At 33.9% G+C, this 27,340-nt stretch overlaps 3 protein-coding genes across 3 annotated transcripts in view; all 3 read right to left on the bottom strand.

The window, feature by feature from the left end:
• The window catches only part of LOC136810553 (uncharacterized), a gene marked incomplete in the record, with an annotated part of 12,055 nt that extends 8,367 nt beyond the window's left edge, over positions 1–3,688 (bottom strand). Inside the window, 2 exon segments of the mRNA XM_067067116.1 lie at positions 1,767–3,069; positions 3,437–3,688. Of these exon segments, the coding sequence (XP_066923217.1) occupies positions 1,767–1,901 (135 nt within the window).
• Positions 3,689–9,242: 5,554 nt separating this feature from the next.
• Positions 9,243–10,034, bottom strand: LOC136810552 (myosin heavy chain, clone 203-like). The gene has a single exon (XM_067067115.1). It carries the CDS (start codon positions 10,032–10,034, stop codon positions 9,243–9,245), a length of 792 nt encoding a protein of 263 aa, XP_066923216.1.
• Positions 10,035–19,516: 9,482 nt separating this feature from the next.
• On the bottom strand, positions 19,517–25,452 carry LOC136810454 (zinc finger FYVE domain-containing protein 1-like). Its single transcript, XM_067067014.1, has 9 exons — positions 25,100–25,452; positions 24,600–24,807; positions 24,195–24,292; positions 23,782–23,890; positions 23,417–23,514; positions 22,639–22,753; positions 22,194–22,361; positions 21,292–21,506; positions 19,517–20,524 (listed from the first exon to the last, which is right to left on the bottom strand). The coding sequence occupies exons 1-9, from the start codon at positions 25,360–25,362 to the stop codon at positions 20,113–20,115; spliced, it is 1,686 nt and encodes a 561-aa protein (XP_066923115.1). The 5' UTR covers positions 25,363–25,452; the 3' UTR covers positions 19,517–20,112.
• Positions 25,453–27,340: the final 1,888 nt, after the last annotated feature.

The raw sequence follows: 27,340 nt of genomic DNA, 5'->3' as shown, positions 1-27,340 counted from the left end.
TTGACTATCCAATCAAGTGCGAGATGTCTGTTTTTGTGTCATTGCTACTTTCACTTTTGCACACTTGCGAAACATAAACAAAGATGGCGATTTTTGTCAAGGCAGAATCCTGCTGATTTTTTAAGCTACTGGATGCATCCTTTGCTTGTAAAATGACGTTGCTGCTGTTCACACTTAATGGAAATTTTACTCGAGTATCATTCTAGGTTTTTTTACCACTTCCTCTGGGAGAGGTGAGATCTGTCCTACCCTCCACTTGCTGATGTGGTGGCTGTCAACTGCTGAATGAAATTTTCGATAAATGGTCACAATGGTCTGATGGTTGTTTACCTTGTGGCATTCAAACTTCATGGTACATTTTTGTGATAATTTGATTGGAGTAACCGTTCCTATTACATCAATTGATCTCAGCGAAAAACTATTTTTATGACTTGATCAAACCAAACCAAACAGCAGTCAAGTCAGATTTAAAACAACATTTGGATTTCGAAATATTTTAACGTTTTATAGACTTAATAATTTTATTGGAAATGTCATCGTTAAATTTTACATTCAGCGGGCATTGTTGCCAAACAATGATTTTTTTGTCACGTTGCCGTTGTTTAACAATTTGAGTAACGCTTTTACAAAAGAACATTGAATATTGGGTGATTGTGGTCAGTAATATTCGTTGAGGCGAGGAGACACAATATTTTCAGGAGTTTTTAATCATTATAAAATTATAAGGACTTTGTTGTGGTTTGAGATCAAGCAAACATTACACGATTCCCATCATCCAGATTCGATAAAATACAATTCGATACCTTGAAAACTGCTCTGGTCGAAACATGTTGGAAATTTGTAGCATATAATGGTATTTTTTCTCAATCCTCGTCCAATATATACAATTTCGATATAATACAACACAAGAAAGGGATAAATTGTGAATGTTTGAATGCAATGATTGCTGTCTTACTACAATCTAATAATGTTCCAAGAGGTTTATATACACAAGAGATGGGTAAAAGTCATTGCAAGATTTGTTTTTTTGATTAGTTAGGACATCCTACTTATCAAAAGCTCTATTTTCTTGATCACGATTTCACCTTGAATATTCAAAAACTACAAAGGCAAAACAATCAAAAGAAAGACTACATGATGCTTTTTTTAAGACACATCAAATTATTTTTAGTTCAAAAGCCATGTATAGAATACTCTCAATATGAGCTATGATGCAAATTTTTAGAGTTTTATTTTTTATTTTTGATATTATCTTTTGTTATTTTACTGTACCCTGTGGAAAGTTGTATTGAGCAGATATTTTTGTAATTTTGATCAGCAAAATTTTTTAAAGCTGTTATAAAAGTATCACAAAATGACTTTTCAAATACCCCCAGGTGCTTTTGGAACACCTCTGTCTTCATACATTTCTAATTTCTTAAACATTCTCACTGGCAATACATTCAACGTGAATTGTAAGGTCCTATTAGTTTTTCTTTTTTTTGTAATTCTGCATTAATTAATAATGGAGTAGTACATTTTGAGATAGATTTCTTCGCTTTGCGAAAACAGAACGCTCGTTCCGCAAGCCCTTTTATGTTGATTATTTTCTTCTTTTTAACCTGTACATATTTTTGTTTATATACCATTCTACTGGTGATAAAAGAGATTCATATATAATAAGTGGTTGTTCGATTATTTCAATCACTTTCGATTATATTTTAATAACAGAATTCAAACTGATATTGCTAAGCTATAGTAAAAAAGAAAACTAAAAAATGTGTTACCTTTTCCCAAAAATCGTAGTTGGAGTCATCATGGCGAAAGGGATTTTTTATGAAGTCACTGTGTGAAGAAATGTCAACAACTGATTGGTTTTTCTGCTCCATCAGTGGTATACTATCTTTAGTACTATCATACATCTCTTTTTCCACAATTCAAAAATGTATTTCAAATCCAAAAGACTGATTTATAATTTTCAAAAATAAGCCATTCTCTGGTTTGTTTACTTTTTTGGTATCTTTCACCCATTTTTCCGGAATTTCTATCCGGACATCAAAATGTAATAATTTGAAGACCCACCGAATTTTAAATATGAAGACTCAAAATTTCTCCGTAATCGCATTGGTTCCTCATCTCACTCTCTGAAGAAATGGCATGGAAGAAAATTATTTTTTCTTGTTTTTTAAGACTTTATTTACATGCTGTTCATTATGGTAAATTTTACAGTAACTGAATGAAAAAGTAAATCTATGTTAGCACATAAAAGAGCCGCAAAAAGCTCGTAATAATTTAGTGAATAATGTTCATTAACTTTGTTATATCTTGCATGTACTTTTTTATTATGGAAAACAAGCAAATTATAATTGAAAAACTACAATGTCGATTGTTATGCGAAACGAATCGTAGTTGTACTCTGCGCGTAGTAATGTTTGAATTTTTTATGTTTTTTTATCATCATAAATTATCTGAAAATTATCACTCCTTGATTCGGCAGGACTTCTTATCGAGCTTAAGGTAGAAAAGCACGCACATGTCCGCATACTTTATCATAACCGATCAGTTTTTTGGTTGTTTTATCTTTCTTCTTCAACGATACCTCAATAACATTACCTTTCGCCTTTAAACCATCGAGGCATTTAGGTATATGTGCATCAAGTTTATCTCCATTGTCATCAAGAGTGTATACCAAAAATAGTTTAGGTTTTTCCTTTTGAACTTCTGAATCAAAGAATGTTTTGAATGTGTCATAAGTGACCTCTGAATTCTCGTACAAAGGTGACGGTAATATTCCCTCGTGTGTTTTCCCCTTATTCATTTCATCGTTGAAAAATTTAGCGAAATTTTCAGATGTCACAATGAAGACCGCGTGAAATTCTCTCAGCTTTTCTTCTAATTTGGTCTGCAAATCCTCTTCTTTCATTTTGATTTGATTGATAGTTTCGATTGGTTTTGCAAAGACGAGAGGTGCAAGAAACTTTGTTTTGAATGAAGAAATTTGAGTATTTAATGTGCCATCGATATGGACTATAAAAGTCTTTGCTGTCTTTACTGTCTGAGCCATAATGAGCTATCGACTGATGGAATTGACTGAAATGGAATTTAAAAAATCAGTTAAATTTCAAAATCCAATATAATTGAAAATTGACCTTTTGAAATTAAAGGGATTTCTAAAATAGCCAAATACTTTTTATCATCTTAAAATTATTTATGGAGAATTGGCGGAATGCTCTCCTCAGAAAATGGTGATTTAATTCCGCCCTCATGTTTACAATCCACCCATCCTCGAGGAGCTATGTAAGGGAACTGTTATATATTACAAGCATAACAAAATTTGGTCTGTAATTTGAATAAAAGTATAAACGGTTTATAATTTCCCCCACAAAATTCAATAAATTCAAGTAATTTCTTGTTTTGAAAACACAATAGTAAACAAAAGCAACAACAAAATCCATACTTGTTTTAATTCCTGCAGTCAAATATCACCAAAAACTGAATGGAAATCACTACTGAACTACTACTCGAGCCACTCCTTCCAGTTAAAAATATTCAAAACAACACGAATTTCCTCTCAAAGTTTATGACTTGACAAAACATAACGATATCATTAATAAGTCAATTTCTCTTTAGCTATGCTATCTATATGAGCTTAAAAAACACATATTGACTGTATTGACAAAAAGAAAGCCACATTAAAAGTTCTATTCCAACGACACACAAAGCAAAATTATTATCAAAATTGGAAAGACAAAATCGATATTCAATAAAAGGATTGTTTATAAGTTATTCAACAAAACAATCCAGTATTCTTGAAAGCTTTTGAGCGGATTGTAATTGCAGCCAACCTAGGTCCGAGGCCTCTAACTCTCCCTCTACATTGTTTGAAACTAGGTCCCAGGGCCCTCTTTCCGTGTGGTACATTGACGTCACCGTTTAATATCAAATCTACCTAGTGATGACAAGTGGTTTATAAAGCGCCCGCTTAGCGTTGTGATGTCTGCGCGCGAGCGAGCGATTTCGACTTTAAGCTCTCAGATGCGCATTGAAGTGACTTTAATACGATGAATCCTTCTTAAGATAATTTGTCTCAGATTTTTTAGGGTTCTTCAAAACCCATCAACGATCTCTATTAAGGATTTTGCACTGAATCCCCCTCATTGTTAAAGGTTTCATATCTCAAAAACATGGCTATTTCAAATGACATGTGTTGTTTTTTATATAATCTCTCCAAATACAGCCGTCCGTGGATGAAATATGTAGTGGAAAAAAGGTTGAAGTCGATTGCTTATTTTTTATTCCACGATTTACGCATTTTCTGCACAGTTCGCTCGATGGGCTGCTTGCCGCGCGCGCGAGAAAATTTCTGGTCTGTAAATTAATACTCTTTATCTAAAGACGGGTGATTCCGTAGTATTTATCTTCCGAAATCAATGTCCCCGCCCCCTTATCTTTCTAAGGCTGCTTTTCGAACGCCCGCGCGGGAAAAATTGTTTTTTCGTCGCTAATGTTTAACGGATTCCGTATCCAAGGAGGTGTGTTATATTTGCCACCGCAGGAAGCCTAAAGCTTCCGAGGATGGCATTCATAGCTTCACGCATAAGGAAGTTGGGCAAACATCTCATAATTTTGCGCGCGTTTTTCAGTATTTTAGTTCCGGTTAAATGGTGTACCGTAACATTCTTAGCTTGACTGCATTTCTATTGTTTTATCATCATTAAAAACACTTTTCCGGATTAGTTTTGATCTGATTACCCATTTTCAAAGCTCTATATGTCTTTTTTATTACCTCAGGGAGTCGAATTAAGGGAAATTCCTTTTTTGTTGGGAAATTCCCTATTTAAACCACAAGTAGTTATTAACCGCTCTGAGCAAAGCAAATTAGAAAATTTGAGTCTTTCTAAAACTTGTCGCGTGACTATTACATTAAAAAGGCAGATTAGTACAGTAGCGTTTACTATGATATAAACAAGCCATTATATACCATTATTTTGGTAATAAAAGAGATGACAAAAAAAAACATATAAATAACTTTATCTTATCTCTATAAGAAGATATCTATGAGATAGACACAACTTGCTAATATTTGTAGACTAAATTTTGCTTCAGATGAGATGCCATTCTAACAGAAGTAAAGGCTATCAGTAACATTTCTTTCAAAATTCAACAACTTATTTGATCGTTCTTCTGCGGTGGCACTTTAATGAAAATTATGGCTAGTTTACAAGATTGTAAGAAGAAGTATAATAGTATCCAGCTCTCGATTAACAATAATATGTGTTAATGAATTAGAATTGCTTTATCTCTAGTCTAGATGTATCAAATTATTATATCATTCCAAACGAACCAAGTTTCTGAACGCTCTAAAAATTAAGGAGAAAGTGAAGATCTTTATAAATCGGATTTAGTTATGTAGCTGAAACTTTCTTTGGCTCTTTGGCGAGTATTTACTCAAGCTCGATCATGAAAACCATCCCATGAAACAGGGTAAGAAAAGCAAAGGATTGGACCTTCTGGGTTTCCACAATATATAATGAATTTCTTCGCTAAAAAGTTAGTTTTTAAGTTGTAAAAATACATTTCTAATTCTTAGCTCAATTGAGTACTTAAAATGAGCCAGTGGTTTCATCACACCTTTGCACTGCTATGGGAAAAAGTATGAGCGATGACCAATGCATATCGTATCCAGGCAACAGATTAAAGGAAATGGTGTGTAGATCAAACTGATTTCGTGAAGCATTAGTTATAAATTTTAACTAGTTTTTTATACCTATAATGTCAAAATACTTTTCATTCAAACTCTTGGACTGGGTATAAAGCTATCACACTTGGTAGTAAGTTAGTAAAGAAGTATCCTATTTCGTAGGGTATTCTTACACAGCAAAGATATCTGACAAAGTATTTTGATGTTGTTGACACAGGAAAAACTGTGAAGGGAGTAAGGGGAGATTAATTAGTATGCAAAGGTAAATTGGATTGAAATTGATGAGGGACCCGGAGGTACCCGGGGGAGGTACTTAGGCAAAAATAGGTGCTGGGTATGTGCGGACGGTAAGGGTCGGGGTTTTCACCTTTCAAAGTCTCTCTAAGGGTTACAAAAATCAGGAAATTTCAAAGTAGTCTCTCTAAGGGTGGGAAAAATCACGATTTTTAGAAAAAAATTTTGATTTTGAGAGAAAAAATTACAAAAAAGTCTCACTAAGGATAGGAAATTTTTGAAAATCAGGGAAAATTTTTCGAAAAAGTCTCTCTAAGGGTCACTTTTTCACTAAAATTTGGTCTCTCTAAGGGTCGGTTTTCGGAGGTCCCGTCCGCACATACCCCTCATTCACCAACCCCCCCCCCCCCGGGATATTATAGTATGAGAAGTAATGGAGGAACCCTTTACCTTAGTGGCCTGGTGGGAATTTAGGAGAAAAAGAACGAGAGCTGTGGGGAAAACCGGGATTTGGCTTTCATAAGTGAGTGTCACGAAATCTCATAATTCAAGTGATGATTCTCTTAGTTTAATAGTGGTTTTCCCAATGGGGTGGGATGTATAACAATACCTCGAAGGGGTAAAAATTTAAGGGTAATTCGAAAAACGTTACCACACTAGATGGGTAATACTTTTTGAACAAAGCTCTTAATCTTAATCAAATTTAGCGGTAGGCTTAACAATTGAGCCGTTCCATTTTATATCCATACAGGGGGTGGACGAACATTTCCAGGGGGTATAAAGGAGAAGAATTTCCAAAGTGTATAAAGGAGTTGTTTTTCATTTTCTAGGGTGTAAAAAGCTATTCTGAAATTGCAGGGGGTAAAACACCGAATTTAGTTCGTCCACCCTCACTTTCAATGGGGGGGGGCGTACGGAGTACGCGATTTCCTAAATACCGAAGGGATTTTTCCCAATTTCCGCAATTCCGAAATACCACACGCCCCACTTTTCAAAGTATGAGAAGCATTTTCCCAAGGGCTTTTCTTTTACAAATTTTACCATATTCCAGAGGTTTTCCACACATTTCTAAGGATCTTTTTTTGCCTTGAAAAGGTTCGTCCACCCCACTGTATGGAAATTTAATGGAACAGCCTATTCTCTAGAAGGTAAAGAAAGCATAAGAAATAAAATTTGGCAATACTGAATTGATACCTAAACTTAGACTGTAACAACTAGATTTTGAGCTTCAAACAATGGAATCGCTTTGTACCACTTTTTGAGTTTAGACGTTGATAGGCCTTGATACAGTTGCGGTTGTTATCAAGGTTACAAAAAGCAAACATGTTTTTCACGAAAACACACCCTTCTCAAAGACCCAATAGGACCCCTTCCCACTGGAAAAATTGGCCAAAATATCGTCCTGGTGGAAAATTATCCTACAATTTTTGTCCCAACTGAAAATAATCAAATAGACCAATCCTCGCTGCAAAATATTTTATCTATCCTCACTGAATTATCTGACTTCAAAACAAAAGAATTTAAATCTTCAGCCATTAAAAACATAGGAATATCAATCACTATCGTGTTTCAGTCCATTATTTTTATCCCCACTGGCTGAAAAAATATTAACGGAAACGAGCAGATAACTAACGGAGTTTACCTTTTTGAAATGTATTTCTTCAAGAAAAACGCTCTTCTTGATTTTTTGTTTAGATCAACACAACTATCATAATTTTAAATTCCACCACATATCCAAAAGTGAAAAATATACATATTATTTTTATACATATTTTTTTTTAACTTTCTGTCAACCCTAACGTTGAAAAATAAACGATTTGAAGATTGAAAATGAAGAACGATGAAGAAAAATAATCTTGTTAAAATCCTTTTCAAACAAAAAAATTCTTCTTAAAAGAAAGATGAAGTTCGACAGAGATTGAAAACAAAATATTTAAACACCTTTGTTTTCAGTCTAACAAATCTATGGTAACAAGTTTTGAAATTTCAAAATTGAAGTATAGCACGGCATTAACATTAACTATTAACCTCTGAGATGAGAAATGTAAAATTATCGGTCAAAAATGATCCGTTTATTTAAAACTTTAACTGACCTTTGACTAGCCCCTATGAAATCATAAATCCTTAGAATAATTTAACAGAGTACTCTTTCAACCTTTCAACGATACAAAATCTGCGAAAATTCAAAAAGAGCATCTGCTGAAATTTTAGTATATTGAAGTATATTCATAGGGAATTTGATCATCAATATTTGATATTTCATTTGACTAAAAAATGTTTTTACAAAGAAAATTTAAAAAAGTTCATCAATTCATTTGGTTCAATAAATTATATATTTTTATAAAAGTTAGGTCCGACGAAATAAATCTTGGATTGATACACAGTCGAGATATCCTTTATGTGAAAATCAGTAAAATGAAAATGATCCTCAAAATTTGTGGTTAACACGGTGGTTTCACACAAAAAGTTCAAACATATTTTCAATTTTTTCCTTTTTTCAAAAATATTTTCTAAAATCCGAGGTCGGTTTCCTTATGGCATAAAGTACGCTTTTACAAAACCTTTATGAACAACGTGTACATTGGGAAAAATGCACGAGATTTATTCTCATGGAGAATTTTCATTAAAAAAACAATACTTTGATTCCAAAAACTCTTTAAAAAAGTTAGAGCTTTTCAATCACCACTGGTATTTAAGCACCTACCAATTAAAGTATGTCTGAACTAACCTACACTTTGATTCCATTCAAGGATTCAATATGATTAAAGAAAGGGAGCTAGGAGCAGCACCCTTGGTCTATTCTACTTGCTGTTTAAGTGGGTCAATGGGACAGCGAGACAGGGATGTTACAAAACTTACCTTTATTTTGGCTACTGAAAGTTTTGATTGGTTTAATCGCATCCAGAAAAAACAAAACAAAAATCATTATTCATAATTAACACAGAGAACCCCTTTTAAGGACCAAGGATCTACCAGAAACTTAATTCTATGCTCGGATCTAAAATTTGTGATGAGACACAACGTGGACATTTAATAATTTAAAATGAGTAGAAATATAAAACAATTTTTTCAACTTTTAAGATATTTCTTTCTTGTTGGTAAAATGAAAGAGTTAAAAAGGCTGGTGTTTCTAGCTTGCTGTTGATGGATTGTTCTTTTTTCAGAGTTCATCGAAGTTCATTGGGGGAAGATGTTGTGCCCGCCTGCTCCTGGTTGATGAACTAGATGTTGTTTTTCGCTGCACAGGTTGTACCGGATTCAAGCTTGACCGATAGCAGGAATCTAGATGGTGTTCCTCCTGACCTGACATCAAATGTTCTCCACAAACTCAAATCAAGCGTTCGTTCGATTCAGCTGCAAGGTGTGTTTCAACGCCGGAGAGGATGTTGTTCTCGAACAAAGCGCTGATGCTTTTTATTAACTCCTGGCTATGGCTGGCTCGACGAAAGTTGGAGAAGGTACGAGATTTTCCTCCTTGGTGAATCTCCAAGGCTTCAAGATTGAAGAGGATTTTGCTCTCCCGTGCTTGGAAGCGAGATTGGAAGTCTTCGTAAATTTTGATTGTGTTTTGTTGTTGGAACACGGTCACCTTCAATTCGTGGATCAACTTGGTGGATTTGGCTGATTTCTTTTCAGCGGTTTTGCAAGTTTTCTTGAGGTCTTGGACCTGTTGTGAGAGCTTCTTATTGATGAACGACCTTTGCGTGATGAAGTCGACTTGTTTGTCGACACGAGATTCCAAAGATTGGATCTTGCGATCAGCTTTATCTAATTCGTCCAGCATTTCGGCGCTCAATGCTTTCACTTTTTTGACGCGTTCTTCTTGCTTTTGACATTCTTGTGTCACTTCGACAATCTTTCGTTCACTTTCTACCTGCTTCTGTTCCAAGTTACTCGCTTTTTGAGTTTGTTTTTGAAGTTTTTCTTCCAAAACTTCCGTGTTGTTTTGACTTTTTGCAAACTTCTGTGTCATTTCGACAAGTTGTTTGTGCAAATCTTCAATGGTTGTTTGTTGGTCTTCGTTGGCCAATTTCAATTTTTTGTTTTGATCTACTTCATGTAGATACATCAGACGATATTCCTCAGAGGAGTTGATACGATAATCTGCAAAATTTCTCATTATTAATCAATATTTTGATAAAAATATTCACAAAAATTCACAATATTCACTTCTGCCGAACTTGACAAAAGTTTAAAAGGCGAATGGTTAGCAAAATATTATTTGACGTCAGTTTTATCAAAATCTTATCTCGTGACGTCAATTTTGTGGATTATTTTGTCAATTGTTGTGGCAAAAAATAGCGATGAATTGACTTTGTGCATTTCATCACAAATACTTTTATAACAAGAAGCTTTGCAATGCGACTTGACCATAGTCCGTCCCCGGTCTGGAAACTTTTTTTTTCATTGTTTCTTACTTGAACTTGCGTTGAGAAATTAGTTTGTTTTGCTCACTTTTTTGATCATGTGATTAAATCAAACCAGTCTTATGAGGATACAGTTTATGTCTCTCTCTAAGGTGTTATACGACCAATTACTCTTAAACCTGCATTAATGTTACATCATGCTACTATTACATACCGGGTGTCTCTGAAAAAACTTCCCCCTGTTTGATTCAAAATTGTGAAAAAGTGAAAAAATATATCAGCTTGATTTTTGCGAAATCGTTTAGAGGAGGGTTTAACTTAAATTTTGGGTGTATCAAACTTTAAAATTGCTTCATTAGATCAAAAGTTATGACAAAAAGAGTAAAAAAAATTTTTCAAAAAGAGCGCAAAAAGACGAAATAACAGGGTATCAAATTAGAAAAGAAAACACTGTACTTTATTGATGGTAAAGTTTTACTTTTGAACTTCTGTGCATCTTTTTTGTTTTATTATTCGTTTTTAATGATTTTTATGTTAAAAATGTTGCCAATTTGTAGCTCCTTTTGGATTAGACGATCCTATCGTCTACACAAGATCACTAAAAAAGGGAATAGTTTAGGAGAGGCGTGATAAATTCGGGTGGAGTAAGCAGTGGCGGAGATGTTTACACAGTGTAGACGATACCAATTTGGCGCAAAAGCAAAAAAACTGAAAAAAGCCGTGGATTTGCCTTTGCGTATTATTGACGATTCGGTTCGGTCATTTTCAAAACATTCGAAAACGCACAACAGCATCAACTTTTACTTTTCTATGGCTGAAGGAATTTCTTGCATGAAATTCTTTTCTTTATGGGTTTATTTTGTAGCTCAAATTTAGAATTTTAGTTTGCAATTTATTTGCAACAAGTATTTAAATTTTAAGAGCCATGCTTCATATGTTTAACATACTTTGACTTCAGAAATAATCACCACAAAGACTAACAGGTTTGTTGTTAATATTTTTTACTTCCAACCTTCATTTTTCTTCTTTTTAACTACAGTAATTTAACTCAAAGACACAACACTTGCTGTACATTTAGTATCATTTTACACATTTCCCTTCTGATAAAAACAGCTTTTTACCTTCTTTTCAATACTCCCTATTTTTGTTTTGTTAGAAATTCTACAAGTTACTAATTTTTAACTTTTATATTTTTTATATTTGACATGTTCTGTAGTATAGAAGTATAATTATAGCCACAGGAAATCATTTTGAAGTTTTTAATTTTTGTTTGTCTGGAAGATGGTATCAATTTGAAGGTAGACTATGTGCTTCTGGCAGCTAGAAAAGAGTTTTATTCTGATACAAAAAATCATTACAGGATAGTTTGATAATTGAAGACAATTTGTTTACAATATTTTCCACCATATTATATTTAAAGATAATTATATTCTGGCCTTAGGTGGAAGTTGTAGACGTTCATGGTACAGCAAGATGCTGTTATTGCTACCATACAATGCTACTTGAAAGTCTTATCCAAATCCCAGCTGGAAAAAATGATTATTTAAAAGAAGATAAAATATTTTATTTTCTCAGACATATCGTACTACATATTCTACAAATGGCCTTTCAATTGCTTTTAATCGGCTGATTGGAGTAAAAACTGAGCTTTTTCAGGGTTTCGAGAAATTAAACCAAAAAATGCCAGAACAAATTCTCACCCTAATTAAAATCCCTGAAGTAATCTCTATAATTAAAAATTTGTTTTTTTCTGATTTCCTATATAAATTTTAAAAAATAAGGATAAAATTTTAGTTTTAGTTCCGTTTTGCTAACTTCTTTATATAAACATTATACTGTCTGCTATTGCGAAACCATATTTTACTTATTACCATATTAACTTATGTAGCATTAAAATTACCATAAATCCTAGAGCACTCTTCAAATTGACTTCAGATCTGGTGTGTATACTCTCTGTACAGACTGGAAGAAATTTGCAAATAAAAAATGCCCAAAAGATACCCCAATCAAAATCTTGTTTTTTCAGCAAAGGGCGACAACAGTCAGACAGTTTCTTTTTTCAAACAGCTAAATTTCTTGTTAAAAAATTGCTAAAATTGGCATAATTCTGCAATTTACATGATATATAAACATTCCTTTGCCACACAATTCACCAAATTTTGTTGAGATATTCATTCAATCTGAAGTTATTTATAAAAAAATATAAGTCAAAAAATTATATATATGAAATATTTTAATTCCCGCAACCCAAGATTATGCTAAAAAATTTTGTCGCTGAATGTCTTGACCTGTAGTAGAATAGTAAAGGAATAACAATTGTTTGAGAATGTGTAAGTACAATTTTTACATTTTACCCTAACCACAACAAGTAGAAAACAACAAATTAGTCACTTATATAGAAAAATTTCTCAAAAATTAAATAAATAGGTTCAATATGTACGGGTAGCAACATGAGTATTCACAGCTTGCATTTGGCAGTACCATTTTTGATTGTTTTGACTGGTTTTATTTTTCATTTAACGTACAGAACAATTTTCCAACCACGTTCTACTGGTTCAATTTCACAAATTTCACAAATTACATAAAAAATAACACGAAATAATTTTATAAAAAGGTATATATATATAAGCAGTAGGGAAACTTATTACCAAAACCTTTTTGGTAATTTCACAAAAACATTTTTGGTTAACTCTTGATATGCACCATTGTCGTCCACAGCTGATTGGTTGAAAGTGACGTATTGACTTATTTTACGTCACTTACAACGAATCACCTATTGGGTATATACATGATGTAATGTCAGGAGACCTTGGAATGGCACATATCATGAATTTGCAGTGAATAGGTGCAATTCATGAAAAATTTCAACCTTTCACACCGTGAATTTGCCAAAAAATTATGATGACTTTTAAACGTTTTGTTTTTCATGTACTCGTACATCTGGAATTAACTGAATATAGACTACGTTCTGGTTCAATTAATTGCCCCTACCTAACCTAAGAACACCCTCTTTTTATTTTTCCAGAAAAATCTCAAAGAAGCTTGTCCATGTCCATTGAAGTGGCAATCTGAACGCCCAATAAATAAGAAGAATTAGAATTTGTAACCCCAGTTCTAAAAGGTTCTATTCCTAGAAACTTGGGAAAATAAAATACTAGATTAGAAACAAACATGAAAAAATATACATGAAGGAAAGTATTTTCAATCAAAAAGTAGTTTGAGGTATAAAGTAGTTGAGAATAGAGTGAGAGCTCGTGCACATAAACCACATAAAAGCACAAGCTGAAAATTTTAAGGAATTGAAAGAATGGAAAACATACCTGATTAAAATGGAATCTTGAGGGGAAAGTCAGTCAGGTTGTTGTTCATATTCAAAAAGATTTTTCCAAAAGCAAATCTTGAGGAATCTAATCCCTAGTACTGACACACTAAAGACTTATATACTGTACACAAAAATTCATGCATAAAATAGACTAATAAAAGTAGAAATAATTGTTCTCCACCATGAAAATAAATCTCATAAAAACAATCTGAGTGAAATTTCATCAGCCATCTTTCTCAAACGTTTAGCTGTTTGCACTGTTTGCACTCAGTTCGAACAAAAAACGCAAACGGAAAATCTCGAAATCCCAGAGGTCAGTCAGGCAAAATCGTTTGAGTGAAGATGCGCCAAATTGGTATCGTCCGTTTCTTCGAAACTCTCCCGCCGATTTTTTTCCGTATACCGCCATAACGCCATACCGCCATTTTTCCCGCCTTTATTATCACTGTAAACGGACGATAACATCGTCTACTTTTGGATTCATTAATGAGCATAAAGTTTAGACAAGCAACAAACTTTTATCAAAATTTTTCCAAAAGATTCCAAATCTTAGCGAGTCTATTTGAGTGGAGAAGAGAAAGTTTGAGTGTCTTTTTTTATAACAAAAGATTTTTTCGTCTTTTTTCGCTCTTTTTGAAAACAGATTTTTCACTCTTTTTGTCATAACTTTTGGTCAGGAAGCAATTTTAAAGTTTGATATACCAAAATTTAAGTTAAACCCTCCTCTAAACGATTTCGAAAAAATCAAGCTAATATATTTTTGCACTTTTGCGCAATTTTGAATCAAACAGGGGGAAGTTTTTTCAGAGACACCCAGTATGGCAGAAGCGATAAGAAATCAGCAAAACCTTGGCAGTTCTGACTCGAAGCTGCTGGGAAGCTTCCTCATTTGAAGGTAGCGGGTAGCGTTAAATCGAATTATGCGAAAACAAGCTCTGTCTTAAAAATCACGCCTTTGATAAGTATATGTAATCACATGATAACGAGTGCAATTCGAATATAATTGCACGAGTGATTTTTTTGTTATTAATTTTCCGAGTCCGAAAGGACGAGGAAAATTCGAAACAAAAAAGTCACGAGTGCAATTTTCGAATTGTACGAGTTATCATGTGATTACGAGCTAATCGCACAATGGCTTTCACTACTTTTTCCCAGTTAGGAAAGTAAATTACAGAAATTACACTGAGAGTTTTATATTTTTCTCTTCTCTTTATGTCTTTCTTTTATAGTTGTTTATTGATTTTTTTCTCACAAAATAAATTTGTACTAGTAATCGTATGGTTTGGAGTGCAATTAACGATTAATCACGAGTAACAAAGGAGAAAATAGTAATTTGCACGAGTCCGAAGGACGAGTGCAAATTACGGTATTTTCTCCTTTGTTACGAGTGATTAATCGTTAATTGCACGACAAAACATACGATTCCGAGGTAATCGTCAGTAAACATTCGAAAACCTCCTTTTTTTCTTTTGTTTAAAAAGAAAACATTGCAGTGTAATTTTTCTTTGTTTTCAATTAAAAGAAGCTATTGTAACGTAAAATTTCTTTGTTCTTTTTGGTCAGCCTAAGCTGAGCATTCAAATAGGTAAAATTTTCTTCCATCATCAGCATCATAAGACGGTAAAAAAAAAATCCGATTTTCCGATCTCACTTTGATTTCTAAACTTTCTTCCGATCGGGTTAACTTTTTGGGTACTTTTAGCGTACGTTGTTTTTACAGATCATAATGTGCTCACTTTGATTCTCAAATTTTCAGATCGGTTAACTTTGTGGGTACTTTTAGCGTACGTGTTTTAACAGATCATAATGTGGTTTTAAGATGGCGGCTCAAGCGATAGTCAGATGTGATAAAAGTCAGTGTTGTACACGTATTCCAGTAAATCTGTTGCAAGCTTCAATTTCTGTCATTTATTTTTAACTCGGCAAATCAAACATGATTTTCATCAAGGGGACTCTTTTTCTATATCTTTTGAAGCTTTAACGCCGTTTGCTCAAAGTTTTTGTTTATGTTGAATTTTCTGATACTTTTATTGCCGTTTTTGCAATAAAAAACCATTTTTCTTGTTTGCCTCTAGGTGGGATTGATGGTGTTATAATGTTATTGGAATTTGATAAAGTTTACAAAAGTACAGTACTGTCTAAATTTGATAAAGACGGCTGCAATTGTGCTTTTTTGACTAAAAAGGCGAACGGCGCAAAAACTGTTGGTTCCCGTCATTTCCTTTAAAAAGTGGGGCGTTCGGTATTCGGTTGAAAAAATTTTTCTTTTTAAGAGCAGCTAATCTTGTTGAAAGGGCATCCGTCGTGTGGCTGCTCCGAATTAAGAAATTGAGAAACCGTGGATAAACTGGTTTTCGGTTTACTCTCCATTAGCATGTGGCTCGCTACTTCGATTTGAAAACTTGTAAACACAGAGCGTGCAGAGGTCGACAGTGGAAATCCAGCAAAGCAGCGGAAAAGCTTTCCGACTCTCCAACTCTACCTGCTGACCGTAAATCAGGGTCGGTCAGATGACGGGAACCAAATGATGACATCACATCTCCTATTATTGGACTTGCAAAATTATGACAAATGGTCTTTGGAATTTGATCAATTATATTAATATTAATATATACAGTTCTTGTTGAAATTGATCAAACTATTTTTCATGCAGTTCCGGACGCAGATTGTGTTTTTCTAACCTTTCCTAACTTTGGTGCACGTTTTGACCGAATAATGGAATGGAATGAATGGCAATAACAGTGTATACATATCTCTTATCAGACTTGCAGAAAGCGGACTGCAGAAAGTTATGAAAAATGGTTTCTAGAATTTAATGAATTATATCGCCAAGTTACACAACAACAGATCCATCTGGTCTTCATTTAACATTGTTTTAAAGTTTAAAAAACACTGCCAGTGCTTGGCACAGAAGAGAGGACTCCCAGTTGAAATTAATTGCTACTTCGCTGCCTTGTTGAATTTATTTATTATGGTCATGTGTTTATTCCGCTAAGGCGGTAAGGCGATCGCCCAAATTCATAGACCAATCAAAAGGGAGTTTAAAGCAAAACGGGGGAAAAATGAGCTTCCCCGCATAGTTATGAATTTTAAGTTTTGCTTTCGATTATCATTTGCGACTAAACTACAAAATTTATTTACGCAGACTGGATGCAAATTATGTTTTTCTGACCTTGCCAAATTTTGGCTTTGACTGAATAGCAGTCAGTATTTACGTACCTCATTGCCCTTGCAGACAACTGATAAATGGTTTCTGTAATTTGACCAAGTCTACCAAAATACAGTTCCTGTTGAAATGTTATAAATATGAACTACGTTGTAAAGTTTTTGATGCAAATTGTGTTTTCTGGAGTTGCGCTTTTGACTTAAAAGTTTGTAGTTAGTTAGTTTAAGTTGAAATTGGAGTTTACAAGTAAAACAAAAAGTACAGTTTCTGACGTTTTGGCAATTTCTATTTATTTCTAGTATAACACTTTGGTCAGATATGGATATTGTCTACATCGAACAGAAAAAATGTATCATAACTGACTGGAATGAAATTAACAAAAAGTTTAATTACACTATGTTTCTCTTTTATTTTATAGTAATGAACTATAGCTTAATTGTTTGATGTCATAAAAACAGTGCTACAATGCTAAAGAGAGTATATTGAGTTTCGTGGGGGGGGGGGGAGGGGAGGTGTGAAGGAGCTCTCAGGCTTGAAATCAAATGTTCACATTTGGACATAACGCTTTTTTTTATAGATAGTGTACTTGGTGAGAGGAAGCAGTATTCTCTTTTCTATTGTTAAACAATAGGCCTATTGTTTAAAACCCGAAATCTCACCCTGATATTCTTATAGAAGTTATTCTTACAAAAGAAAAAGCGTGTATTCAACATTTTTAGTCTACTCTGTTTCAGTACATCTCTTACATCTGTTAACCCACTTATTAAAGCTATCTAGCTAAGCTCTATTGGCTGACCTTCCAGCCTCGGCTGGTTTATTTATTTTTATATTGAAGAAAAAAATGTCTTTGTTTTTTATTATAAAGTAAAAAAAAGTCTCTGACACAGGACTTGGGAGAGAAAAAAATAAGGGGACAAAAGTGTCCCCCCGCCGAAGAGTGCAAAAAGTGGTAATAGTGCAATTAACGATTAATTGCACTCCTCTAAACCAATCAGATTCGAGTAATTTTGCACGGCTGACGATTATAGATGATATCGGTTACATTATGGATGGCAATAGTTGATTCCCATTGGACATTAATTTGGAATATTATTAACAGAGAGAGAAATTATTTAAAAACAAGGACAGTAAATTATCATAGCTCAAAATTATACATAGTGGACTCTCGAAAATTCGTGGGTTTTAAAGAGGAAAAGGAGGTGACAAAATAACTTGCAAAATCTTTTGTACAAATATTAAAGAAATTATATTCTTTTTTTCAACACTTTTCAAAATAATTTATAAACTTTTTTTGGGTCGAATAAAATAATCATAATTCATCTGTACATGCTAATATTAATAACAATAATAAAAGGGATAATAATTTTTAAATCGTAAAAGACAATAACAATAAACAAAAGAATAAAATATATAACAAAAAAATCTAAATTTTTCTAACAACAAGCCTCGAATTCACGCAAAATTGAAAATTTTGATAAGCAACTTCTGTCGAAAAAAAAGACCGGGGGTAGAAAATTTAATTTCGGTTTTAAAATGCTTCCTATCTATTCACATGTAAACAATATCTTACCATTTATCTACTTAATTTACATGTGCATGGGGCTTTAATCTTACTATCTACCTATTTACATGTTAGAAAAAAAGTGCGGTTAAGTCAAAATAAGAATGCCCGCAATCTTTCATAGGGCGTGGTTGACTTTCATGCAATTTAAATTCATATTCTGTAAAAACGTGTTCATTTCTGATAAATCTACAAAAATAAAGTTGTTATAGCTAGGCGGTGGACATTTCGCATTTAGCAGATTCGGAAATATGCATTTCAAAGGTTCTTTCACATTTCAACTGCAGAGGAATCAGCAGAAAGCGACTAGATGATTGAGCCAAGTTTGCAACAATCGTAACAGAACGATTTTTAAATCTTCCTTAAGCCAAAAGAAAAGAAATTTGCTTCTAACATCCTCATAACGTCCTCCGCCATTAAACTTAACAATAACAGTTTGCTAAAAAATAAACTTTTTTTTCTTCATGAGAGTAAAATAGTTAAATAATAAAACATAAATTTGTCTTTTATATGAACATTAAAACACTTAAAATTGTACAAACAGGAACAAAGTTCGCAGCTCTCACACAAAAAGAATATTTAGAATTCAGGTCCCACGCCACCGTTTTTTACAAAGTAAAATTTTTTGGTTGCGCCTCCTTAGACTCTATATTCATTGCCCCCGCCCACTTTCAATTTCATGGCGTGGGCCCTGGAAATTGAAAAGGACATACCGTATTACTTCGAATAAACGCCCGGGGCGTTTATTAAATTTTTTCGATTTTAGGAGGGGCGTTTATTCGAAGGGGGCGTTTAAAAGAAGGGGGCGTTTATTGAATTATTTTAGTCTAAAGTCGAATATTTAGAACAAATATATCCTTTGTTTTAGTTCTTTATCAGGATTTTAGTGCAAAATTTCTTTGGTTCAACGATTGAAATTGCATCGAAAACTGCTTTGGTTACAAGAAATGACTAAAATCTTCCTTTTCAAACCCAATCATCACTGATATTGAAGTATTAAAGTCATAAGTTTCTAATAAACGCCCCTCCCCTAGAGGGGGCATTCATTCGAAGGGGGCGTTTATTAAATAATTTTCCTTTTAGGAGGGGCGTTTATTCGAGGGGGGCGTTTATTCGAAGTAATACGGTATAAAAACCAGTCATCTCAAAAATGAAACTGAAACGCTTCGTAATTATAAGGTAAAGAGAATTTAATTTGACCCGTCTGTGATCCTTGATCTGGCCCCATTTGGTTAAAACTTGAAGAAACTCGACGGGACCTTTCAGTAGCCACAAAGTGATGTAAAAAATTAAAAAACAACACAATTCTCTAACTACTTAACTCAACATAAGGAACAAGCACCCTTAGAAACTAGGGTTAAAAACGAAAGTAAAGTACAGTACAGCGATAAAAATTATGATTATGATTTAGGATATAAAAGCTAAGTCTACTTCATCATTTCCAAAGAAGTGTCACACTAGGATTCATAACTGGTCCTAGGGGACAACGAACAACTTTGGGATGACAATTCATACAGTTCTAGTTACAAGTTTAGAGATACAAAAAAGACATGAAGAAAAGTAGCGAGATGCTCTTCACACAGCTTTGAATAAATTCAAAAAAGCTTCAAGTATGTGTGGATACTTTACATTCAAGAGCATCACGATAAAGTTATATGGAAAACAACAGCATAGGTTGTAGATATCTTTTTTTAAGCAGAAAGTTAAATCAAAACATAATAAAGCCAAATAAAGCCAACCATCAACAGATCATTATAAATGATGACATCATACCCTCAATCATTACAAAGGACCTTTCTTCAACGAACATCCGTTACAAACACGAACTGGATAATCCCAACCACGACTCGGTACCGGCACTCTAGACTTTGAGCATGGATCACAAAAGCCCTTTCCACACTTGCGACAATGATGCTTAGAATCTTTTTTTGAGAATTCCATTTCGCATGAGTGGCAATTCAAAATCTTGGAATCTGGAACCCAATAATCAGGTCTGGCCGAATCCACTAAATACTCCAAGGGATATTCTAAAGAGCTTGATAGGAATGAAAGTGTGGACTGGACTTGCTCGGTTACTTTCCGTGTTGTGAGAACTTCAGGCGGGTGGCGGGTGGGTATGTTTTTGGCGGTTTTGATGGCTACCATTTCACCTGTATCGATTTCAGGGTCATCATCAATCGCTTCCAACAACTCACTATGGATGGAAGGAGAGAGAAAAGATGGTCAATTTTCGATTTGATAATATTCACAGATCTGTAAAGCTAGAATTCCTAAAAAGGCATCTATAAAGATATTCCAATGATATCACAAGAAAATTCTACTGCTGCTAGCATCCACTAACGGATTCTAGCTCCTTAGACCTGCGGTTTTACAAAGGGATGTGATTTAGACTATACCGAGAACCGGCTTTAATTTTTTTCTAGGAAAACCATAGGTCTAACCCTTGCCTTTTGGGTACTATATCGTCGTCATTATCGATTTTAACATTGCGTTTTTGGTAAAAGAAAGCATGCAAATAATATGAAGGTGGTTCAGTTTTTAAATTTGAAACTTTGAGCTTTTGCGATTTTTTTAAAAGATTCCTTCGTGTACTATTCTTAAACCCCTTCTCACAGACCTACTGGGACCCCTTCACACTGGAAAAATTGGCAAAAATATCGTCCATAGTTGAAAATTATCCTCCAATTTTTGTCTCCACTGAAAATAATCAAATAAACCAATCTTCACTGCAAAATATTATACTATTCTTTCTATCCCCACTGAATTTTGTGACTTGAAAACAAAAGAATTGAAATCCCAAGCCATAAAAAATATGGGAATGTTAATCCCCATCGAATTTCAGTCCGTTATTTTTATTCCAGGCTGAAAGAATCCTACCGTGTCAGTGAGAAGGGGGTGTTATTCTTAACGATGTTTGCAACTCAAAATCTTGCACATTTAACAAACTGGAAATTTTCTTACCTGATATCGATCGAATTCTTCTGCACACTCGATTGATCGACTTGTCCGGATTTAGTGAAGCAATCATCACAAACACGAACAGGCGTGTCTCCCCAGCCTCTGTCCGGTACAGGAATCCTATGTTGTGTACACGAGTCACAATAACCTCGACCACAGGCTCGACAATGATGTTTCTTCTCTGTCTCTTCAAAATCATGGCCACATTTTGCACAGTCCTAGAGAGGGTGAAAAATCGAAGTGAGATATATTTCAAATATTTTCACCATAATATTGTAAAAAAATTCGAAGAATTTTTGTCCATCCAAGAGATTGGCTGGCAAAGTTTAAGGTTTAATCAAGTACTTTCTTGAAAGTGATTTTCTTATAAAAAACATTTTAAGGAGAAAACATGAATGGATTGTTTTCTTCTTCTTCATTCTTTCTTCCAGCCTTCTGCCCTCCCACCAGGTCTGATATTAATTGGAGGAAAAAACGACTTTCAAACTCGCAGTTACTCATTACTCAAAAATAAACAAAACTTTTCTTTGAAAACAGTGGAATTATATGAACTTCCCATATAATTACTTTAGACAAAAAAAATTCCAATCGACAAATGACACACCCTTTTTACCATGCTAATTTTTACCTAGAAATTGCATATTTGAATAGCCCTTTTAATTTGAATAGTTTGTCCAAAAGAAAAAACCTCGAATCTTTCATATTTTACAACATCTTCTTAAGCATGGCCATTCAGGGCCATTGGACAAATTTTTCTCCAATTTAATACATTATAGATTCCAAAAGTTTATCTTTCAAAGACACAAATAAAAATATCATTGAGAGCGGATCACAATTTTTTCCATCGTTCAACAACATATCTCTCAAAGACACAATATATTCGAAAATATAACAAAAGAACTTACAATAATGAGATAGTTAGGTGTCCAGTAGGTTGGAGCAACTTTATCAGTAACCCAACTGGTGACAGCTTTAGTAGGTTTTGCACTAACATTGGTGATTGCATCTGCCAAGTTCATCATACCATCCAAAATGCGTCGTGCTGAATTTTGACTAGTGTTTGGAAGTCGTGTCTGCAAACGAATTAATATTCTTATAATTTCGAAATGTGGTAGAGGAATGCATTGATTGTGAAGTGAGTCTATTTTCAAGCAAATCGTTCATCAACATATTTAAAAAGCTCTAGACACAATTCATTATAAACTAAAGTAAAGTTTTAGCTTTTTGGGTAAAGTTCTCTTTATGAGCTTTGCATTCATGTACTTCTCACGACACTCTTGGCTACAAATTTGAAGAAGCTTGGAATGAGAGACTTGTATACGCGATGAACAGAAAATATCAAAATCTTACCCCTGGCCAGACATGTTTGATTTCAATGCGCACAAAATTCTCTACTTCACCATTGCCATACCAAAATTGTCGACTTCGGTAAATAACACCACATTTTGGACATTCAAGAACATATCTAGGGAAAAGAAAAGATACTAATTTTTGTATCATTATTCGTTGCATGACAAACGACTGTACAAAAAGTCTTATGGATGTAAATTCAAGAAACAATCCTCCAAAAAATTAAAAGATAGAAAAACTTGTTTGGACCATATTTTGTGATTCTGGACGAAAATCATTACAAATCTTTTATTTAGCGGACCATTTTAAGTCCAAGCTCATCTAACTGGCAATACGAAAATCGTGTATTTGAATATAACTTGGATTATCTACAGACAGCCAGTTTGAAAGGTATAGGAGAAATCCAGACAAAATCTAAAAAGAAAAACTTTCCAAAAATAAAACGTCGTCAGAATTAATCACTTTTGAACTTTTTAGTGAAATTATTTTGTGAAATAACAATGTAAGGAGCCTGTTCTGCTCTGGAAGCCAAATGCTATTCAGTATCGTGTATTAAAAAACAAACAGTCGATTTTAGTGTATCTTCTGAAAACTATTTTAATTTAAAAGTATTAACAAAATGCAATCTTTTTCTCTGCAATTTTCTTAATTTTAAAGGTGCGAATTCAATGTTATGTATAACTTTTAATGAAAAATACATTGAAAAAGAAATCAAAACACAGCATTCTAAATACAACTTCTTTTCTTAATACAAATCACAAACACAATGAGAACATACCCTGACCAAGCATATTTTGCAAGACCAACCAAGGGAGAATCTTGAGTTTCAGCAGTTTTGGGTATCACAAGTGATTCAACGCCTTTCTCATGGCATGCCTAGGAAATAAACAGGTTTAAAATTGGTCGACTATTGCCTTGTTTATAATAAAAGACTCTACCAACACTCGCGATTAACAAAACAAATGAAAACAAAAGTAGCGTATCAAATAAAAATTAACTTTACACAACAAATTCCAACAGATTCTATAGATTTTTTGCTAACTTTTTAGACTAGCTGGCAAAGCTGAGACAAAAAGCGGACCGAGACGGCAAAACTTTTACTGACATTACTTCAAAATAAAAGTAGATAAAAATCAGACGTACCTTGCACGTATATACTTTGTTGTCAAATTGTGCTTGATATGTACACTTTTGTTCTGAGCGATGTTCTTTCTCTTCTTTCTCATGATTCATGTTTTTTCCACATCGAGCACTATTAGAAAGAATGGAAGGTATTGGAGAAGGTTCTGTTGGAAATGTCTAGAGTTGCTTGGGAGCTGGATCGAAAGTTGATTGATATCTTTCGAAAAAAACATAGAATTGGTTCCGTACAGTGATCAAGTCAGTTCGGTCCACAGTAAAATGATTTTAAGGATTCTATAAACAAGTTCTGCTAGATTTTGCGCAGTTCTACTTCCAAATTCTTTTAAGGATTCCATTACAACAGAATAACAAGGATTAACACTGATTAAAATCCTCTATAAATTGAATAGATATTCCAAGAACATTAAACATACCTGCATGATAAACATTTTGAAACACATGTAAAATATTCATCAGGGAAACTGTTTGGTAGGATGTCATTGATATCATCACCGAATTTGTCATTCAAAAACTACAATAAAGGTAAAGAGTGGTTATCGTCAGTGCACGCCCGATCCACTGATATAAATCTCAGACTCAAAGGAGTGCGCTTAAATACAAACACTCAGCTTATTGGCAATAGAACTAAAGAAGAAAGAATTGTAGAAGAATAACAATTTCCAAAGGTTTAAGAACGTTCTTAATAGTTATTTTTTTAATTATTTTAAAATTTAATTTAATGTATCTCCTAACAATTGCTTAGACAGCATTTTTAAACAAAAGAAAGAACAACTTTTATATCATATAAAAAAGAACATAATCTTTAAAATCAAATTTACCATCAAAGCATTGAAAATGACAGAAACAGGTCTTGCAGAACGAACGGTCTTGTTCTTGAGGTTTTTCTTCACTTCATTCAAGAGGATAGAGAAATCAGTGGATTGGGTAGTCGTTCTTGTACCAACATAATTGATGGAACTAAATGCAGCTGGATTGCGTCCAATGTTGAAAAAATTGGATCTCAAAATCTCTTCTGGACTGTTATCACTGTAAAGTGAAAATAAAAACAAATTTGAAGTATTCTAAGATTGTCAAATCGATGTATTTGGATTATTCAGCATCAATTGGTGCTCAATTGAACGAATATACCAAAAAGATTATTCAGAGAAATCTATGTTACTTTTGTGTAAACTCAAGGTGAAAAGCTGTGTAGCTTTGTTATCAACCCCTCTTTTTCGTTTACAAAAAAGAGTGCCAAGTTTTAAAAGTTTTTGGAGAGAAATAATTCAAGAAGTCTTTCCAGAGAGTACAAATTGACCTTCTGTCATAATTTACTTACTGTTCTGATGGATCATTTTCAAAACCAAGTGGTGTAGTGTAATGTGTCTCTTGAAAGATAACAATAGAGGGACCTAAGCTACACAAGGGAACATTCTCCATATGGCCTCTTTGTTGAACTGATTGAAGATCTTTTGTGAAATATTTGATGTAGGCTTCTGAAGCATCACCCAAGAAAGTAAACATATCAGAATGTAGGCGTTCTGCTCTTGTACGATAAATCACAACATCTGAGACAGCAAGAATCTTCATCAACAATCTCATCCTCTTATTTGCATTTTCTGAAACACCAAGCAGACCTTCTGTATCCACGATGATGGCTTTCTGGTTCGGGCAGTAGGAAACCCATACACCAACGGTACATGATTTTTGGGATGGTGATGTATCAAATACTTCAGCGCCGTCAAAAAATGTATGATTCAGAGTATGTGATTTTCCATCTCCTGTGTTTCCAAAGATTGAAACAACTTTCACTCGAGGATCATCATCACAACCAAGTAAATGCTTGAAATCACCCTCTTTTGTTACCTAGAAATGTACAAAATTATTGTTCTACCTGAAATCCAAATAAATAATAAAACCTCGATTACACCAGATTACACAGTTTTTTAAAAGGTAATGCCTTATGAAGCAAAAAATTTTTTGATCCCATCCTTTTGTTGAAATTTGCAGAAATACTTTGAAAATCTCAAACTGTCTGAAACAATTACTGATTTATCTATGTGGTCTATGATCCTATGGGAAAAATGAAGAGTATAGAAGAACCAAAGCTCCAAGTTGTAAAAACTTTGAAAACACATATAAAAAGATTCTATAATACTAATCATTCTATTGTTGTCAATCAGACGCACAAATACATAATAGATAGTAGTCTGGCAGAAATAAAAGTTGACCTGGAAAAAAATTCCGCGTAAACTTTCTTGGTATCGTTGGAAGCGGAATTTTACGAGGTTTAACATACTCAGAGCCTCACGTTGAGGCCCTTGGGGAAAAAAATTGGTGAAATAAAACACTTAGGACCCATTTTCGATATAAAATGCCTTGAAAAGTGCTATCCTTGCAATGGTAGGTGTCTTTCAAAACACTCAAATATGTATACCCCTGTCTCAAAAATCTGGGGGGGGGGGGATTTTCCAACAACACTACTGGAAACCACAAGCAATTAAACAGTGTTATCCATGATAAAATGGGTCAGTGCAGGCTAAGCCTTGGCGAAAGCACATGGGGATAGCGCTGCTTTCAAAGACTTTGAATAGCTTTGATAGGTATTTAGTGTAGCTGTTGACCAGTACACTGCTAAAAAACGTATCTATTTTGGGGCGAAGAAGTACACTTCAGTCTTGATTTTACCAAAAGTTTTCCCCAAGGGCCTCATCATGAGGCTTTGAGTATGATAATCTACATAAAATTTCGCTTCCAACGGTACCAAGAAAGTCTACGCGGAATTTTTTTCTACGTTCACCCCTATTTTATTGTATTCCGGCCAGACTATCTGTCAAATTCGAAATTGGATTTACTAAACGATCCATTAATAAACACTTCCTTGTATCTCAAAGAAAAATTACATACATCACTTATTGTACTTCCTCAGGACAATTACCTCTTATTTTTCTAAAGCAAAATTGCCTTAAAATTCCTTGTATTTCCAAATCAAAATTACCCAATCAAATTTAGCTTAAAATTCTAGTATTTTCCAAGAAGGTTTATCACATTTAATCGATTAAAAAAATCTACCAAGGATACTTATCTGAAAGTACCTTTCAAGAGACATTCCAAGTCTTTCACTTAGGAATATTATGTAAATTCAATTCTTGAATTGGAGAAAAAATCTGAGAGCAGCTTGGGTTTAATTTAATAGTCAAATATTATAAGGCTGGACTTGATTTGGTTTATTTCATTGTTGTTTCCCTTCAATTGAATCATCTAGGTATCTATTTCTTGTCCAATTTTCAGACTTCTTAAGACTGAATCATTTGAGGTGTGCAATGCACACGTGTACGTGCACCTCTCCACACACATCTGAAAGTAGTACCAACCTTACCCATAAATAAAAACTTCTCCCTGGAGGGGGTGCTTATTCAAAGGGGGGCGCTTATTCAAGCAGGGCGCTTATAATATTATTTCAACTAAAAGGGAGGCGCTTATTCGAGCGGGGCACTTATTCAAGCGGGGCGCTTATTCGAGGATTTACGGTATTTATTTTTTTATTTATAGAAGTGTATTTCTCAGGTCTATTGACCTC

This window comes from Clytia hemisphaerica, unplaced genomic scaffold, assembly GCF_902728285.1.
Source record: "Clytia hemisphaerica strain Z4C2 unplaced genomic scaffold, Clytia hemisphaerica genome assembly, whole genome shotgun sequence".
NCBI classification, from domain to species: Eukaryota; Metazoa; Cnidaria; class Hydrozoa; order Leptothecata; family Clytiidae; genus Clytia; species Clytia hemisphaerica.
This window is presented reverse-complemented; position numbering and strand designations above follow the sequence as displayed.